The 20,124-nt window shown below is 40.1% G+C and overlaps 1 protein-coding gene across 3 annotated transcripts in view; it reads right to left on the minus strand.

Moving 5' to 3' along the window:
- USP22 (ubiquitin specific peptidase 22) overlaps nt 1-20,124 on the minus strand; it is a 97,048-nt gene that overhangs the window by 54,833 nt on the left and 22,091 nt on the right. For 2 of the 3 annotated variants that reach the window (XM_027743017.2, XM_027743016.2), the window contains exon 2: nt 8,064-8,196. In XM_027743017.2, the coding sequence (XP_027598818.1) occupies nt 8,064-8,196 (133 nt within the window). Of the gene's footprint in view, nt 1-4,291; nt 4,384-8,063; nt 8,197-20,124 lie in introns of those variants that run through there. The other variant, XM_027743018.2, reaches the window with a different exon arrangement.

Below are 20,124 nucleotides of genomic sequence, written 5' to 3' on the forward strand. Positions count from 1 at the left end.
AAGGAGGCATCACAGATGACCATGCAGGAATGAGAGCAACTTTATCAACTGGTACAAGTGACAGTAAGTTTTGAAAGACAACACCTCAGAGGTGAAAGTTTAAATCTGGCAGCAAAAGGTCTTTAAACTCTCCATCCAGGAGCCAAATGTTTTATTTAAGTCCAAGTGGTTTATTTTGCCAAATATATCCATTGATGTCCTTGTGAAAATGTTAAGAGACCAGAGATAATGGGAACATAACATATCTTATCCAGGTAAAAAACTTGTATGTTCAGGTGAACAGAACTGACTTTCATCAGTTGGAGGTGGGATACTTCACCATAATGTATGGCAGCATTCCATCAGATACAAGGTATTTGTGAATCATGTTTTGGTATCACCTCCCTTGGACCACTGGTTGCACTCAAGTAGAATAAAACATCCAGCAGCAACTCAGAATTCAGGTCAGTTTTTACCTATATTGAAATGAATTCCACTGTGAATTTCTGTGACTCAGTCTTGGCATATTATCAACCTCAAATCAACACACTCTTGTGTTCTATGCAAGTCACCCATATTTTGTTCAGCTTCTATAACAAAGGAGGCTAAATTGGTAATTCTTTGAGACTATTCTAATCCAACATCCTAAGCTAAATCACACACCCTGATTTCTCACCTTAAGTGTTAATCATTAAACCCATTCCAGCTAATTGGCTCAAGTTCCCAAGAAGTGATTTGCTAAACTTCAGCCAGCTCTCCACTGGTTCTTGTATCTGATCTATTAGCACAAAGCAGGGACCCAATTGCCTTCCTCAGGCTTCCCTGGCACCTGGAATCTGCACCACAGGTCACAATTCCTTAACTGGTAAGAAGGGAGGAAAAGGGGTGGAAGAAGGGCTAATCCTGCTAAATGGTGATCCAACCACTGAGAACTGCAGATTTTTACTGTCGGGGAGGGGGGAATCAAACAAAAACCAACCCCAAATTTCCTTTTGTTACCAAAGATGCAGCCTCACATACCTGATCTTTTAATATACATTAAAAATTATGGCCATAGTTAAGCATTATCCTTCCCTCTCACATTCAGTATCTAAGATAAAGGGTATTTTCTCCTAATACTCGAGATAAAACCATTCTATTCTGTAAGTACTTCAACTAAGTGTTTTTGTGGGTTGTGCCCTGCAGTCTCCAAGATGCCTATTGGCCCCATACGGATCTAGAATTTTAATGTTTAAACTTGATTTGCCTGCAATCCAAACATGGCAAGCACCCAACACTATTCTGCAAAAGCACTTGAAACAAGGAGCCAAATGGGCAGTCTCTGTGCTGTACACTTGCCTCCGTGATGGTTTAGAGTATCATCCTACATCTCCACGTTAATTCAAGCCAGGAAAGGTAAGATGAAGGAAAAACGTCCAATATCCCTATGGAATCTAAATATAAAAAATATAAAAATGCTTTTAACTGTTAATTTAGGGGAACCACAGCGTGTCAAACCATTTTACGTTAATTTGTTATGTGCAGAATATTAAATTCCAGCTCCTTGACCTCATTCAGAAATATATGTATTGTACACACACACACACAATCTACATATGTGTCCATGCATCCAGTATGCTAAAGAGGAGGCTGTAGCATTCCTATACTAAAGTTGCCCTATTATAAAATATATTTTATCTTTTGTCAGACTTCTTCCTCCCCTTCTCTGACCCTACAACCTTCCACAGTTCCCTTGTTTGCAGCAAACCTTTGAAAACTGAAAAGAATAAAATCCTCCTGTGTAAGCACCTCTTTTTGATCCCACAAAATATTATTCAGGTTTAAAGGAGAGAAATTGTTAAACTGTGGGCAGAATCCCCAAATCACAACCACCAAGTCTGGAGCTGCTTCACATGATATGGTACAAACTTCTTACACTCATCTGTATATTCTCATTTGATCAGTAGTGGAGATTTACCTCAGAAACACTATTTTCAATAAAAGCAGCAGTAAGATCCAGAACTGCAAAGCAGTTTGTAGCTGGTTCTGAGGCAAGCAGATACATGCAGAGCTGGCAGTACACAGGTAAACATTCAGCAGGTTGGCTTTCTGAGGGCTAAGAACATTCCAGGTGTACAGAGAACTCTTTGGGAATCATTTCTGATGCTAAAAGGAGCTTTTGAGGGATGGCTGGCAGGAGTTCATCAATACCTGCACCCACCAGAAGACAACTTCAGTGAACAATCCTGCTGCCTCCTTACAAGTTTAGCCTGGCTCAAAGCCAGACTGTGCTAAGGCACAGGAATGCCACACTGGAATGTGCCTCACATAAGCAGATGAGAATTGCCCTGCAATGCTTTTCACAATATATCCCAGACCAGCAGATACTGTTAATGGCTATAAGGAGGTTTAAAGACATACCCTGTGACTGACCTGTATATCCAAAATGCCTTCCTCCTTTTCCTCCTCTTCCAATCAATCATCCTCCAGTTGACAAGGATATTATGTTGAAGTACAATACCTTCTGCTATCGAATTTCATCTCACTTGTATTGCTGCTGTCAATGAAGTTACTTAATTCACAGGGCTACCCAGCCCTCCTCCTCAGTGTAACTAACACCTCTGAACTTTGTGACCATCAGGAATTTCACACACAGACACAATTCCTTCTCCTCAATTACCAGAAAACAGCAGCAAACCAAGACTGGTTCTGCTAGTAAAGTCTGTGTGTTTTACACACTCTGCTTTCAGATAATTCATCATCAACCTCCCTTTATCCTGCCTCTTATGCACCACAATTCTTGGATCAATCCCTGTCCCTTCTACCTCAAGTAATAATTTCCAGGGGGTCAAAATGTCAAATTCTTCACTAGATCCAGACAAATTAGATTCAGTGTATTTCCTGTTTTGTAAGAAAATCAGTTATGTTACAAAATAAGACATATTAGTCTGACACAATGCATCTCTGACAAAAGTACAGAACACTGTGTGCTGTTTTCCATTCACATTCATCTCCTCAACAGACTTTTCTCCACACCATCATCACCAAGTAAAGCATTGGAAGTCAAATCAAGAGGCTGGTAAAATGCCCAGATGACCTTTTCTACCCCTCTCTGAGCCTAGGTATGAACAGAAAAACCAAACTGCTAGTCCAGCACAGCAACACACTGTGCTGGGCCCAGCTTTAACTGCCCCTTCCCCACAGTGTAATGAAAGTCTTTGCTGTTTACAAAAGAACTGGCAGAATCAACACTATAGTCAATACCTTCCAACTCAAATGAAAACTAAACAAATTTTACTGTCATTCCTTTACAGAGGTGTTCTGTTTCTACATATTAAATTTCAGCAGACAGGTATGCACCAACAGCAGTAACCAGATTTTTTTCCTTTGACCAACTTTAAGTATAGAAACCAGCTTTTCTGTCATGTTTCCTCTGAATCAGATGAAAAAAACTAGTTATTTGTTTTCTAGAGGAAGTAGAAGCTTTTCAAATGGTACCAAAAATCCTCAACCTAATCTATGAGCATTATTAATCAGGCCCACCCACCCAGTTCCTCTTATCACAAATGTATTTATTGGACTGAATCTCACATGAGCATATACTTAGAGAAAACAGTTCCTCAACAAATAGTTTGTGATCTAATAAATAATGAATGTACTCTAACAGGAGTAACTTTGAAGTGAACTTAAAAATGGAATGGTACTTCAGTCTTCCAACCATTTCTGGTTTAGTCTTTAAACCACTGAACCTCAGCCCTGCTAATTCACCTTCCTCTGCTCTTGAACTCCAGAACGAGGCCTTAGAGCAGACCAAGATCCAACCCAAACCTGCATCAGGTGCTGTTTCAGAGACATTATTCACGTGTTAAAAGTGCATCTCTAACAAAGACAAGCACAGCATGGACATGCATGAGTTGCCTCCTCACCAGGAGTTTAAATAGCTCTACAGAGAGCTTTGATATCATAATTAACTAATCTAACCCAGAATGGTTATCTGAAACAGACTTTCCTAAACCTTATACCAGTGACTTTTCTTGCAGCTAAGTGTGTGTGTGTGTGTGTATATATATATATATATATATATAAAAAGTAGAGGAAAACTCCCAAGAAAGGTACATAAATAATCCACTCTCAAAATCATCAATTCTGTTTTCTCATGTGATATTCTCCCCCCACCCCAAAAAATTTTTCATCATTATGTAACAGAAAATATTCACTCAGAGAGAACACTAAAACATCATTTGGTGCCTGCCCAGGATTTTACAGTCCCAACCAGGAAAACTGATAAAAAAAATCACTGCTACGGTTTTGAGATGAACTTTATAGCACCAACCTCTCTTCTCTTTTAGAGCTACTGTTCACAGTCATCTTCCTGCTCCTGCTACTCTGGGACTAAGTTACTGTGTATTTTCCTTCATTGAGCAGCTGTAGAAGAGATAAGGAAGGAAGAGACCATCAATTTTTACAAGGACAGAAATCACCAGCAGATTCCCCAGATGCTGAACCTGATTTGGAAGGATTACCTAGGAAGATGACAGAGTATGCTGGTGGCACACATTCAGTCAGAGTAATTAAAAAACCTCCAGAAGGATTTCAAGTTATTTAGCAAATAGGCAACACCAGCAAGAGTGGAACTCCAATCACTGTCAATTAGGTAGGAGACAAGCAGCAATTACCACTTGGAGAAGAAGTTTTGGAGCCACTGAGTTTAACTCCTAAGTAACAACATCAGCTCAGTGTTGAACAGCATATTAAGAACCACAAAACAGAAGTCATGGAAATATTAACTAAGAATACAAGTCATTAGTATAGCAAACTGCCTAAATCCAGAGTAGTCACCACAGATGGACACATTAGAACTAAAATATGAAGAGGATGTTGAGAATCATAAAAGAGTTTCAGTAAGAAAAGCTAAAAATAGTTCAGGATCCTACACGTGGGGAAAAGGAAACATCTGACAGCATCAAAAAGATCAGGAATCCCAGAAGAGCTCCATAAGGATTTTTTCCTCACTGTTTCACAATTCCACACAAAAGAAACAGAGCCCAGTGGGAATATCAGCCTATCCCAGTGATTGACTAACAGAGACTGTGCAATGCAGAGATTAAAAAAAGCAGCTCCTGTAGATGGATCTTACTTCACCTCCCTGTCACCCACATCCACAACTCAAGGAACACATTAAGCACAATATGATTAATATACACTGAACAGGAAGGCAGAGGCAGAGCACAGGTATCACTGTAAGGTCAGAGTGGGAGTGTCTAATTTAGATTGTTCAGGGATGCAGAGAAAACAAGGGATGTACTTTAAAAACAGTCTGGAATATGATGCTGAAGCCTCCTGGAACATATAGCAGAGAGCTGCAAACACACCACTTCCATGCTCAGACAGCTGTTACAGCTGAAATCTCTGGCATTTCTTACAACTGTGATCAAGTGTGGAGCTCCTGCTTGTCTCCATGGAGATTGATGTTGGCTCAGCAAAAAGTCACCAAGTGCTTTAAAATAATTCCTGTTCATTTTGAAATTTCAAAGCACTTAACTTGTTTTTGCCCATCAGATGTTATTTCCCCAACTAAAATTGCTGCAGGAGAAGCAACCAAAAGCACTAGCAAAACGACAGAAATATTTTTACAGCTCATTTCACATGCAGCTGGAAATTAAACACCAAAACATATATTAAAAAAAAAAAAGAAGATAAAAAGGAAGCTCCAAAACTAGAAATCAGTCAACGTGTACAACCTTCACATCATGTGTATTTGTGCACCAAGTAAGTTATATTTAGCTGCAAAAGAATCCTTTCTGGGATAACACAGTATTGTATTCTACACTTTGGCTTGTATAATTAACTCTTGCCCTTTTTATGTAAAGACTATTCCTTTTGGGAACTACCTTATCTGACACAGTCCTAATTGTCTAGTGCCATGACAATAACTACAACAATCCTTAAGCAAGAGCATCTTCACAGAACCTCCCTCCTCTGCCCAGTTTTGGTTTCCTTTAAAGAAACAGAAGATAATTCACTACAGCAGACAACAGTAAATTCTACCTTGCACACAAATTAACTTGAATTTAAGCTTCCCAAATACATAAACAGCAGCTGACGACACGGGCAACTATAAAGCTTTTTTTAAAAGGTTCTCCATAAATATGGTAAGTTTAGTGGTAAAAATATTACAGCGTTTACAAAGTGTCCACAGACAAACAGGCAAATACTGTCAACAGTCTCAATTTAGCACAGTATTTTTTTAAACCTTAAATCTGGCCATAAACTTACATTAGCACAAAGGGTTGTTTTATATATACATGTGTATATATATATATGGCCCTTTACCAGAAATCCATCGAGTTTACCTCGAGTAATTTGAACTTCTGCGTTGGTAAAGCTTCCAAAATAATTTCCTCTAATGAACTGACTTTTAAAGCTCTTTGAAATTAAACTCTCAGAAAAGCTATAAAAAGATGCCATACAGGGTTGGGTTGGTTTTTCTCAGTTTTGAAAGAACAGCTGAGGTTGGCAGGGACCTTTGATGTCACCTTGTCCAGCCCCTGCTCCAGCAGGGCCATCCAGAGCAGGCTGCCCAGGCCCACGTCCAGCTTCCAAATAATATTCAAGGATCGACGCTCCACAACCTCTTGGGGCAACTTGCTCCAGCCCTTGCTCACCCTCACAGTAAAAACATGTCGTGTGATGATCAGACAGAGTCTCCAGTATTTCATTTTGTCCTCACTGCCTCTTGTACAATCACCAGACATTGCTAAAAAGAGCCCGACCCCACCTTTTTTAACCACTCTTTCAGATATTTGCCCCACTGCTGAGGTTCCCTGAGCCACCTCTCCTGGGAGCTGAACAGCCCCAGTGCTCCCAGCCACACCATTATGGACATTCAGTACTGGAAAATATTTCCAGTATTCTGTTTTTCAAGACATTCACAAATTTAAACTATACCACTATGGAGCCTAATTTTTTTCTTTCTCGACACATATGGAGGAAGAAACTATAACGATCTGCTGGTTTAAATCATCTTTTCCATAAATAGTAAATTTACACGCCCATTTCTTAAGCACAGAGTACACAGACAGCACTGTTGGCCTTCTGGAGCATCTCTGTCTTCATGGAAAATAAAGGCAGTTTGTTCCATAAGCACTTAGGATAACTTAAATTAAGAATGGTGGCCACACTGGTCAAAAGAAAATTTATGTCATGATGTAATGCCTTTTTTTTTTCCTGTTTCTTATATCACTACAAACAATAATGTACTTTAATTTGAAGAAAAATTTAGTTGCACACCAAGCAAAATTGTGCACATCCATATTGATGCAACCGGAATTTTAAGATAAAATTATCAGGATTTTGCATTATAACTCTAAAATGTTCTAAACTATAGACAATAGGTAATTTAAAACAAAACTGAATGCTTTTGGTTTTGAACGTTAGGCAGCACCAAAGCTGACAGAACAGAAGAACTTGCTGGCATTTACCAAAGTTTGAGATGGTTGAGGGAAAGGTACTCCATATCAATTAAACTGCTTTCTTATTACTTAGGTTATTGACCCCACTGGAAAAAAGACAACACAGAAAAATGAAGGAAAAAAACCTCAACAAAACTCCAAAACTTCAGAAGTTTAAATAATTCTGATTGCTACTTGATTAGTCTTCTTTGTGATCAGAATGACTGTTTTTTCCTCAGCAAGAAAAAAAGTGAACATGACCTCCTGAAAATGAAGTTTACTGAAATAAATGTTCTAGTTCCAGGCACTAAACCCATCATTTTTAACACCTAAAGAAAAAAAACCCCAACCCTCTGCCTCCTCACATTTTTACTAATTTTCCCTATCCATGATGTTAATTCATAAATAAAAGGTACTAAAGAGTAAAAACTCAGGTTTTAAGCTGTGAACAAAAACTTAACAGTGATGCAATAAAAGCTCATGCACCAAGTTTAAAATAACGCCACTGAACTAACCCAAAGCACCAATAAAATTATCTCCCTGCCCAACAAGGTAGCTACAAGGAAATGTCACCTTATTGGCCTGGAACTGGGCTGACAGGGATAACACAGGGACTTACAAAGCACCAGCGGGTTCAGCAGGGTGAGAACTTACCTAAATTGTGTCGCTTTGTCTTCGCGTGCTCGTGAATATGTTTCTTTGTAAAACAGCCAAAGAAGACACAGTAGAGGCAAGAGTGGAGTCTGTTCAGGTGGGCACCACACATATGACAAATGCACGACTTTGCCTGAAATGGCAAAACAGACACAGAATGTGAGTGACAGAAACTCATTTCCCAGTCGCGCTCTCTGGACGCAGATCTCCCTGCCACCTTTCACTCGGTGCCTTCGGAACGCTGCGGACCAGCAGGGAAACAGTTATTATCCCCACATGAGAAAACCACCAATTGGACATATCAAAAGAAAAAACTCTTCCCTTTGTCCAAAACATTCCCAAACCTTGATAGGGAACTCATTAGGAGCAGACGACAGTCAACTCGCTCGCAGCTCTCAGCCTGTAGTTAATGAACACTTCAAGCAGGGTTAGCAGGCACTGCTGCTAAAATACACCAATAATTCTACTGTGTCCTCACTCCACATGGGCATTCCTGCTCCCACACCAACCATGTATCAGCAGAATGACCTGCAAAGCCACGTACAAGCCAGGAGAAAGATGTGTGTGAAATGAACCTGCTGCTCCTCCGCGATTAAACTGTTCCAGCTCCTCCACCAAGCTCATCCTGTGCCACACAGACATTCCTGCTGGTACAAAACCTCTGGGCACTATGGCTAGTGTAGCATGGGATAAAATCCCACCAGGATGCTGATAACCAGGGGAGTGAGGTCTGGATCCACCTGCTCTTGCTCAGGTCTTCGGAATTGTCCCCCACTCACAGTCCCTACCCTGCAGCAATGGGTCCCTTGGCTGAGCTGGTTCAGCTGCCAACCTGGGAGGTAAAGACAGACTCACACTAAGCTTTGGTCAAGTTAGCAAATTTAGGGGGACTGGGGAGATGGAGAAGATTCAGATGAACACCAGAGCCCAGGGAAAGCCACCCAGCAGGGAGGGAAAAGGGGTGACGAGGCAGGAACTTGGGTGGTGGAACCACAGCAAGAACTGTTTTCACAGCACCGACCTCCTCGATCCACTCAAAAGCTGTGACACAACTTGAACAGTAAAATGCACGTGGGTATAGGACATTCCATTTATCTGCTGGGAAATGCTGCCAGATCCAGCCATTAGGTTACTCCACACTGGTCCACAAAACAGTGGCACAGCATCAAATCCACACCAGTCAGAGTTACAGAAGTCGCCTTTGCCCCTCTCAGACTGGCTTTGAACCAGGAGAGGAACACGACGTGCTGACAATTCCCCAAAACAACCCAGACTGGGGAGGTGGGTGATGAAAGTTGCTGTGATTCACTGGAAATTTATAAGCACATGTGCCTGACGTGTCGGTCTGTGATAACAATACATTTTAACAAGTAGGCCTTAAGAACAAAAAAGTAATTAGAAGGTTAAATACACTTTCTGACTCTATATCGTATTTGAAGCACCCTAAGCCAACCACACCCAAACCCTTCTCCCAGCATTAAACTCAGGTACTTCAACAAATTATTTTTAAAAGTACTCTGTCTAGCAAAAGATTGGAGAGAGGTTGAGGATAAGTCTTTTGCTCAACCACACCAATAACAATAATTCAGGTCCAATACCATCTGACTGGAAGATACAGACAGGAGAAATTCATTCACAGTAAATTCATTTTTCATCTCAGACAAAATTAGTTGCATTCAGACATATGTTTAAGAGTAACTGAACTTCTGTAACAGCTCAGAGCTACAGAGAACATATAGAGATACACCTCATTTTACAGACTAATCTGAAATTACTATTTCTTTGCTTGTCAATACAGAAGTAACCCTTTTCTCTTCATATTAAAAATAAGAATTAAATCACTAAAATCCTAAGCTATCATCTAACCCAGGCAGTGCATTTCATCAAAAACAGCCCACAAACTTCTTCAGTAATATTTGCCCAGTCTGCCACGACTTAAAATTAGTGCAGAATAAATGATGCACAATCCTGTTCTCTAGTCTGGCATTTTTCTCTCAGAATACTTCTGGCTTTTAAAAAAAAAAAAAAAAATCAAAGCAGCTTGCAATATGTTGCACCATGTAAATTATTTTAAAGCTTCTACAAATTAAGACTTAAATCCTGAAATCTCACATGTTGTGTATTCAAAGTTCTCCTAAGTTGTTAGGGGAAAATGTTGAATCGAACTCCACACACCTACAGAAAGAAATATTTTAAAGTAGGGCCAAAAAAAATTCACCACCACCACAATTTCCATCTTTAGAAAAATGCTGCAGAACTGTCAAACTGTTGCCTAACGGCCGCTCTTTGGCTGCAAAAGCTAAATAGGATCAGCCTATCTGTTAAGATTGCTGCTATGACAACAACAACTCCTGCAACCAGCTATTTTACTGAGCCAGCTAAAAATAAATCTTTTAGCATTAAATGTATTGTAAACAGATGACATAACAAGCATGTAAAAGCAGATCATTTTAGGCTGAAAGGCAGAAAATTCATATCTTAAGAGTTTTTATTGCAAGGAAAAATTAAGATAAACTGAAGAACACAAAAAAAAAAAGAAATCTAGTGGTAAGTTAAAAAGAAGTTCAATCACTTCTTTAAAGGAAGCTATTTTATCCATATCCTCTATTTGTTCAGTATGGCTCAAGATGGTTTTTCTAAAACTGTAAGAAAATGAGGTTAAAAGACGACAGAGTGAGGAAAGAAATCAATATCAAAAGGCATCGTGGCTATTCTTAACCAGATTAGCTGTCTCCTTTTCATCTGTCCGTGCTTTTAAACAATTTGCTAAGTTAAAACAAAGCTGCCACTCTCCCACCCCATCCCAAATAATCAAATTACTTTGTTTCATAATACTCCCACCCCTGCTCACATCTCTTGAGGCTACAATCTAAGATGAAACAGAATACTGCAAATGAGTAATCGGAATTACTTGGATCCACAAAGTCACAAGCTTGCTTTAAAACAAGATAACTTTTTAAAATGCAAGTTGGGTCTTTCTTACGGGTCTGGACGCTTTAGGGAAGTCAGGCAGCATCTCAGCTGCAGAATCAACTTCTCAGTCATTCCTTCTCTGTGGTATGTCCTCGAAGATGCAAGAACATCCTTTCCTTATCCTAAGTCATAAATGTAGTCTCTCTCTTCCTCCACACCCTCTCCCATTATTATTCTGCTCTCTACTCCCTTCTCTCCTGTATTCTTCTCACCCTCAAGTACCCCACTCTCCATCTTTCACCCTATTCTCTCTCCCCACACACTCTATCCCTCACTTTATGTCCCCAGCCAGCCTTCCTTCAGTCCATACTGAACCTATACCCTTTAATTTTGCTCTGATATTCCAACAAACCACACACAGAAACCAGAAGAGGCCCTGAGCATTTCCTTTCTGGAAGACGAAAATCAGCTTTTTAAATGATAGAAAAATGGAAAGAATGGCACTTCTGATAGTTCTGAGGGAATGAACAACATCACAGAATCTGCGGAGTTGGAAGGGACCCACAAGGCTCATCAAGTCCAACTGATATCTGATATTAGATATCCCAATTCCCTCTACTGACCTCCTTTATTGCTACCAGGGGTAAGTCACAGGCCCAGACCCCCAGCAGCAGTTCTGTACCCTCTATAAAGAAGGTTTACACAGCCCAGCAAATGAGGGTGTAAACACTAGTGCACAACACACACGAGGGAATTAGTTGTCATCGCCTGTAAGACAAGTCAGGAGTCCACCCCTAAAACACTGCTCTTCATGCTGTTAACAGCCATGATGAAATGAGTTAAAAAACAAAGCAGCAGGCATCAGTAGGTCAAAAACCAGACTGCTGACACTCCAAGTCTTCCCAAATTGTCAGTACAGCTTATTACTATTTTACCATCCTTCCACCAAAACAGCAGTGGGGAAAATGAACACATCCCGCTGGTGTTTCGGCCTCGCACTTCCCTGTCCAACAGCTCCTGCCCTCCTGTCCTGGGCCAGCTCAGGCTCCACCTAAAGCAAGGAGGTCACACTGGGCAGGAGCATCAGTTGCTCCAAACCCCCACAAACCTGTTTCAACCTCTGGCTCCTCCAACCAAGGAAAGGCAATGGAAATAAACTATCCCTACAAAGCAAACAGTGCAGAGAAAGTAAGAGGAATCCAGTGACCTGAGCTACTGCAAACTATCCCCCCATATTTCCAGCTATTTTAGAAGTAGCTTTAGAAGCTCAACTTTTATTTGATCGTACATGAGAAGAAAAAAAAACTTTTTACAAGTTTTCCACTGTGGTACTTTGGAGTCCTGCCTCTTATGCTCACACTAAATATATCAAAGCACTTTCAGAACAGAGCAGTTTTTAGCTACAAGCTCATAAGCTGGAGACCTCCTACCTTTCACAGTCTGCAAACCACATTCACCACAAAGGTTCAGGGGAAAAGATGATCTAGGTAACACTAACAAGACAGTGGGAGGCTTGGGAGGTTAAAAGATCATAAGGAAGGTGTTGCCACACTGTACAAGTTCACAAGTAATCAAAAGAAGCAGATTCTTAAGGTAGTCTTAAAACAAACACACTAGTTATGGATCCCTGCAAGTGTCTGATCAGGTACAAATTCACAATATTAAAAAGAAAAAGCTTCCCAATACAAATCTGATTCTATTTCCTCACTTTTTAAAGCAAGCTTTTGTGTAAAAGGAAGTTTAGACACATCAGAAACAAGAAGAGAAAGTTGGTTTGGTTTTGTTTTTTTTTTAATATGGTATAATCATGACTTAAAGTTTTTGGTGGGTACATTTAATTTTTCAGCTCTAAACCACGCCTAACTCTTCAGAAAGAGCTTTAATCTCAGTCTACACAGAAGAAGGTGTTCATTGGGCAGCTCTAAATATGCCTACCCAGAGCATACAGCTGCATGTGGGGAACTCTGCCTGCATGTCTGTACCTAAACCAGAAGAGTCCAAAACTGAAACTTTTCAGATATGAAGTGCAAATTCCCTCACTGGGCCAAGATCAAGACACTGAAGGAAAACTTAACCATTCCCTCACACATTCAGAGTTCCAGGCCTTAATATTCACATTTCAGGTACAGTCAATCCCCTCTGTTCATTTTGCCTCTTCCATTCCCCTTGCTGTGTTTAGATCACAGCCTGGGCACAGAGTTTTATTTTAATTCTTATCCATTCCTGTTGCAACCAATTCTTGTCCAGATGTAAAGCAGCCACAGCAGCTCACGTTGAGTGATGAACAGTGTGCTTCCCTTAGCCTATTTTTCAGAAGAAGAAAGGACAGAATCACAAAAGATCACATAACCCACCACTGCTTCTTTCCCTGCTCAAGGTGGAGACCCCATGGCTATTTCAACAGTGGAGTTTCTTCTGCCTTGTGGGAGGAGAAAGTCAGTATTAAAGCACAGCTGACAGGATTTATTACTCTCGAGTACTTTGTACCTCAAGAGTAACAAATTTAGGTCAAATCTGTCTCACAACACTTCCATCACTCGTTATTCTACATTTACTTCCTGAGGCTGGTCTGCCACAAATCCATCAGCCATCAGCACAGGGGAGGGGATATTCCAGAAACTGAAATAATTAAAACTTCAAAGCCATGCTCTCAGGTTTGAAGAAACAAAAAGAGGTAATTGATTCTCCAGTTCTCCATGGTATGGTATATAAATCACTCCTCCACACGCTGATAGGATGATTCAGAGTGACTCTGAGTCAGTGCACTGCTCTGACACATCAGCTTTAAATAATTAAAAAAATCAACTTAGGTATTGTTCACTCACTTCCTGCAACCGAGTCTTAATTATGATACTGTCCGATTAGAAATGTCAATTATGTTTTTAAAAGAACATGCCCTCAATATTGTCAATTTTATTTTCAGACCCACTAAGGAGTATTAGTAAAGCTTTTATTAGCACAAGCAAAACTGTGCATTAGGTACAGAATTAAGTGTTCAGAAAGTCACCTTAAAAAAAAAAAAACAAACCCAAAGCCAAGTGCAGGTAACTTCTTAAACTGGGTTATTCTAAGTGTTTGTTTAGACAGCAGCAGCCCAAAAAAAAAAGGCAGAGAGAAGATGTCTATCTACACTGCTCTCCAAGTCTGAACAGGACACTTGGCTCTGACCATCTGTTTGAAGTTTGGAGACATATATCACAATTTATAATTAAAGATGAAATAGCCCAAGTTGTTAAATAACATCACAGTTCTCAAATGGAGTAAATAAAAATATACCATTATGACCATGTGAGCAGCTTGCTGCTGATTCCAGTGAGCCCTACTTCTGCCTGAAAGTGAAAAAACTGTGAAAGAGGAACTGAACATGCTAGAAAGCAACTTGAGGAAACTTTCTCCTTTCAGAGAGGGATTGTACGGATGGACAATTTTGAGCACGTTTTTCTGCATTCACTCTGAAACGAAGACATGTTATTAAATGAGAATCATGTGGTAGCCAAAGTCTATCCAAGCTCTGAAAACATAACTTTGGTTCAAGAGCTCTTCTCAAGAGAGCACTGCAAGTCAATCTACAACTACAGAATTAGACCTTGTAGTGAAACAGAAATACAGAGTAGGTATCACTCCAACTCTCTCTCCAGATTTCATCCCTGCTCTCCTTACTGTGGATGATGGGTCATGTCAAGAGATGAATAGTAAATCAGATTAATTTTTTTTAATTTTTTTTCGATTTTTGTTTTACACGAAATTCCACAACAGGTTCAAGGCTGAAATGAAACTTGGGAGGAAGAGCTGCACAATTTAAAAGACAGACAATGTGAGTTAGAGGAGAAAATAGGAGGATACTCTAAAAACGTAATTTTGCTTTTCCCATATACAGCCACAGTAGTAAAAAGTTGTATTTCAACAAGAACAAAGCAATTCTCTGGAATTCAAATGACTATGCTGAGAGTGCTTATTTGCTTCTCCTTTAGTAGGTGCTCATCCCCACCACCAGCATTTACAAACCTAAATGATTTCTCGAGTACTCTATAAAAGATGCATTTAAGGGCCTATTGTGTTTTTATACCGTTTAAATAATGGATCTTATTCAAACTAAAGTATGTCCTATAGTAAGATCCTTTTAAGAGTGGGAAGGCTATTTGCCTTGTGAAAACACATAAGCTGCTTAAGGTTCAAATGCATGGCTCTTTCCCTGGATATATATATATTGCACTGATACCTTGTATGTGTTGATTTTTATCTATTTCCTGCAATGCACCACTGCAGCAGCGAATTCCACATGAGAGCAAGGGGCCTGCCAAGACCGCAGCAGTGTGGGCTCGGATCTAGCACAGAATCCATTCCTTCACCTCCCCGTTCCCCCACCTCAGCAAATCGTGGAAGTGTTTTTAAATGTCCCATCAGGTAAGGGATCCATCTCATCCGTGAGCACACGACTTGGGAAACAATTCAGGGAATAAGCTGAACAGCCAAACCTGCCTGAAGCTGCAAGAGAGCCTTATTAGGTTCAAATGCATGGCTCTTTCCCTGGATATATTGCCCTGCATAAAACTAAATGTGGGTTTTTATCTATTTCCTGCAATGCACCACTGCAGCAGCGAATTCCACATGAGAGCAAGGGGCCTGCCAAGACCGCAGCAGTGTGGGCTCGGATCTAGCACAGACTCCATTCCTTCACCTCCCCGTTCCCCCACCTCAGCAAATCGTGGAAGTGTTTTTAAATGTCCCATCAGGTAAGGGATCCATCTCATCCGTGAGCACACGACTTGGGAAACAATTCAGGGAATAAGCTGAACAGCCAAACCTGCCTGAAGCTGCAAGAGAGCCTTATTAAACCCGGCCCATGCTGCAGAGATTGCATTTTGCCCTGCATAAAACTAAAAAATGGGATTCTTCATACGAAACCAGGTATGTTCTTGGGAAGTTTGCCACAGGACTTCGATGGAAAGACTCCAGACAGCTTCCTTACAGAAAGAAAAAAGAAATTCCAGGATACACATAGGATCAAAGTCCGAACAAATCCTACAGGCTCATTTCAAAAAGCACAGATAATCCAGCTATCTTTTCTTTAACCACTCTGAGATGTCCATAAAAATATGGGAATTTAATTAGTCCCCATCAAAGTCAAAGCAATTCCTCTAGTAGGAAAGATGTATGGGATGATGCTACAGCACAGATTCTCCATGGTGTGACTTATTTATGGGACAAAAACTCACAGGAAAAAAGACAACTAGTGGAAAATGAACAGTAACAGTGACAGAGGGCATCTAATAGTAACTATCTGATCTCTAAGGCCCTTTCCAACCCAAGTCAATCTATGATGCAAAAAACCTCAATACCACACTGAATAGGGCAGATCCATTGTTGAGCTGAACCAAAAAGCACTGGTCTGGTTGAAAACATTTCTGCTTTTAAAAGCTTCCAATGAGTTATGCACCATATTGTCAAAACTTATTTGAGTTCTTATACATGACATTTTTATATTTACTGTAGCAAAACAAGCCAACGTGTAGTACAGAAATTAAACCCCACTGCTTACAACTCTGACAACTGTGGGTTTCAATGATGATAACAGAACAAAAAAGGCAAACTCTTCTTGCCATAAGAACAAAATTTCCTCTTTGTCTAACAGGAGCTGAAGACAAGTTCTAGTCCTTTCACAGTGTCTACAAGAAAAAACCATTACAAAACAGAATATTTCCTCTTAAAAATAGGCCATAAAAATGTGGTGACAGAAAAGACCATTAACCCCTCAGTCTAAACCATGGAACGTGTCTCCATCATAGAACATGTGCACCCTCAAACAACAGTGCCATCACCAGATGAAGCATAAAATTGCCTAAAATGTTGCCCAGAGAAGCTGTGGCTGCCCCATCCCTGGAAGTGTCCAAGGCCAGGTTGGACGGGGCTTGGAGCAATTTGGGATACTGGAAGGTGCCCCTGCCTATGGCAGGGGGGTGGAACGAGATGAGCTTTAAGTCCCCTTCCAACCCAAACCATTCCGTGACTCTCTCTATTCAATGAAAATGAAACTATAATGGACAAACTAGAAATGTTGCTTGCCTAGTTCCACTTGTGATACTAAGACATCAGCATCTGAGGGCATGTTTATGTCCAGGAATACTCCAAGCCAACCTGTATGTTGCTGCCAGAGAGCAAAAGCAAATTCTCAGTGTGCTTGCACAAAACATGCTTTGATACTCAGTAAGCTGAAGATTTGTATTTCCTCATACCTCAGTACAAAACAAATTAATAATTCATGTCACTACAGCTAAATACGAGGTCTTTCATTCACTAGAAAACTTTCGTGCAGATTTGCAAGCCTAAAGTTATGGAGATAAGACAGAGGTGGGTCAGGACTGCAATTCACTCCTTAGAAGAAAAGAGTCAGATAGATGGATATTCTAAACTCTAAAGACAGGCAGGTCAGCATAGAAAAAACATTATTAAAGCAATATGAACATAAAATATGTTCTGGAAGGGAAAAGGAGCCTAGATTTCTCACATTGGTAAGATGAATGAAAATATCTTCAGAAAAAAAAAATCAACTGGGAAATAAGCATTTTCATGCCAAAAATTTACTCCTTTATCCATTTAGAGTTTGCTAATTGCTGGAGTCCCACAGAATAATCATTAATCACAAAGTGTGCAGGGAAGTGGGCGATAGATTCTTAGCAAAGAGCTTCTGGCTTTATCCACAGAATGTACAGCCAACTAATATGTTTTAACACTTCGTGATGTATTTAGAACATTAACTTGTTCTGCAAAATGAGTGCATTTTACCCTCCCTCCCAGAGGAATGAACTGGGGGTTCTGGTAAACTGTGATTGCCTCTCAAGATGAGGGCACTGGAAATTCTAGCTCCTGTTGTTCAGCAGGCCTTGGGGAACAGGTGCTTTCTGAGAAGAGAAATTTGGGATCACCAAAATAGAACCAACCTGCCCCACTAATGTCAAGACTGCTAAACACACCACTTGGTTATTACTTGATTTAACGAAGTTTCAGCTATAACCTTTCCCAGAGAAGTGTAGGATGACAACCCTGCAGGAGTTTTTGTTTCTATCCTCACTGCAGTTTGTTGACTACATCTGAGGAGACCTTCTCAGACTCTGTTTTATCCCCAGCAATATCCAAACACTCAACAACACTTCATTGGTTTGTTTTTTTTCTTTAATGTACTAATCAGGAGCGTTAAGTAAAAATCCATATATTCCCTTCTCACAGCTGCCTGTAGGCCATTAACAGATCACAGTTCATGTATTAATGTCATTGCCTAGTTCAGAAGACCTAAACAGACACATTTCTGAATTATATTAGCTAAAGGAGTGCTAGAAGGGGAAATTGTGTTTGTTGTTGGCTTTTTTATTAGGTCACATGCAAGAGTTTGCCCCTTTTTAATAGTATAATTACAAATGCAATTATCTGTGTCTTTTTGAGGTGTCATCGTCAGTAATTTTGACTCCAAAAAATTTACTGTGATTCTGAACAGTCACAGTTTAACAAACATGAGGCAAACCTGTAAGTGAATGGAGTTGACATTCAGGCCCTAAATCTGTCCACTGACATTTGTGTAAAGAAAAAAAAAAGGTCTAGAGCCTCACTGCAATGCAATTCTCTGAAAAGGAACATGGAGAAACAGCAAAGAGATTCAAATCTTCCCCCTGACCCAGCTCAGGCTGCTGCCTACAATGAAGAGGAGAACAGGAGAGCATTTATGTGCAGGTCAGATGTGACTCACCCTCTGAGCAAAGGGAGAAGTTTCTACTCAGAGCACCTTTGAACTATGTGAATTCACGAGAAGAAAGAAACTGTCCTAAGTACTGTGAGAATAAATATCAAAACAGGGTTACAGAGATTTTGTTGGTGGTGGTGGTTTTATTATTGTTGTTATGGGTTTAGGGTGATTTTTTTTATTTAACTTCCAAGCAGCTGCTGCATCTTATTAAAAAACTCTGCTGGAACAAAGAGAAGTGACCAGAAATTTGTATATTTGACTACTTATATGAGAAATGTTCATATTCAGCATAAAGTCAGAAGAAAAACATTGCTTTCCACAAATACACGAAGAACAAACTTGCACAACAATTCCAGAGTCACTGTTGTAGACTTGCACACAGTGATTCATGACTATTTTGAAACAGAATTTCTGTTCCATGTTTCACCCTTTAACATTGACTCTGTTCATCCACAATTTGGATTGAATTGAAAAGACACGGCTGAATTTCAGAGAATTTGAGTACTTGGAAGTTTTATCACCTTCAAGAGGTAGCTGCATGACTGCAGCAACCCTGAAAACTAACCCATCAGGAGACTCCAAAGGGCTACACATTGATGAAATTCATCACCACCTACAGCAAAAGACACCAAGATTTGACAAGAACATTTTGTGCTGACCAGCCAGACCCTGCTCTCTTCATTCCTGTCCTGTATTTATGAGGGGAGGTGCTAAACCATTAACTCAACGTAGATGTTCTCTCCAACAAAGGCTGATCCCTTTAGTTTAGCACCATTCACATCCTACCAGCATTATTCCCACATCTTCCTTTTAGTAGGCTGCTTGATTATATAAAGCTGCACATTGAAAACAAAAATTAGTAGATTATAGTGTTCGGTTTCATTTATGGACATTGTGCGGGGTTTGTCATTTAATGCAAAAAGCATTAGTTTAATTTAAAGCACGGTTATAAAAATTAGTTACGACCAAACAAATGCAGACTGCAGCAGCCAGCTGGGCTCAATGGCTAGGAAAGCTTATTAGGCAAAGCACATGCTTTTAGCTAGAACACACCTCTGCATTCCAAAAAGAAATCCCAGCAGGACAGCAAGGTTTCGCAACACAGGGATAAGAAAAGCAAGCAGAAAAACTCCCAGGCTGTTAATTACGGTGGAGGTCTATTTCATAATATCAACAACACATCTTTCTTCCTATTTGCCTTTCTCTTCAAAGGATGGAATAAAACAAATCCAAGGCACTTCCATTTTTGCCATGTTTTGAAAAGAAGCCTGTCCCACCTACCCTCTATGTTCCAAAGGAAGATGTTGGGAGGGCTGCAGATGAAAGAGTTAAAATACAATTAAGTTCAGAAATCACTATTTTCAGGACCTAAACCAAGCGCCCCTTCCTTGATATAAAGCATAATGTAGAAAT

Source organism: Pipra filicauda, unplaced genomic scaffold, assembly GCF_003945595.2.
Source record: "Pipra filicauda isolate LSUMZ 115617 unplaced genomic scaffold, ASM394559v2 scaffold226_size1812527_pilon, whole genome shotgun sequence".
Taxonomy (NCBI): domain Eukaryota; kingdom Metazoa; phylum Chordata; class Aves; order Passeriformes; family Pipridae; genus Pipra; species Pipra filicauda.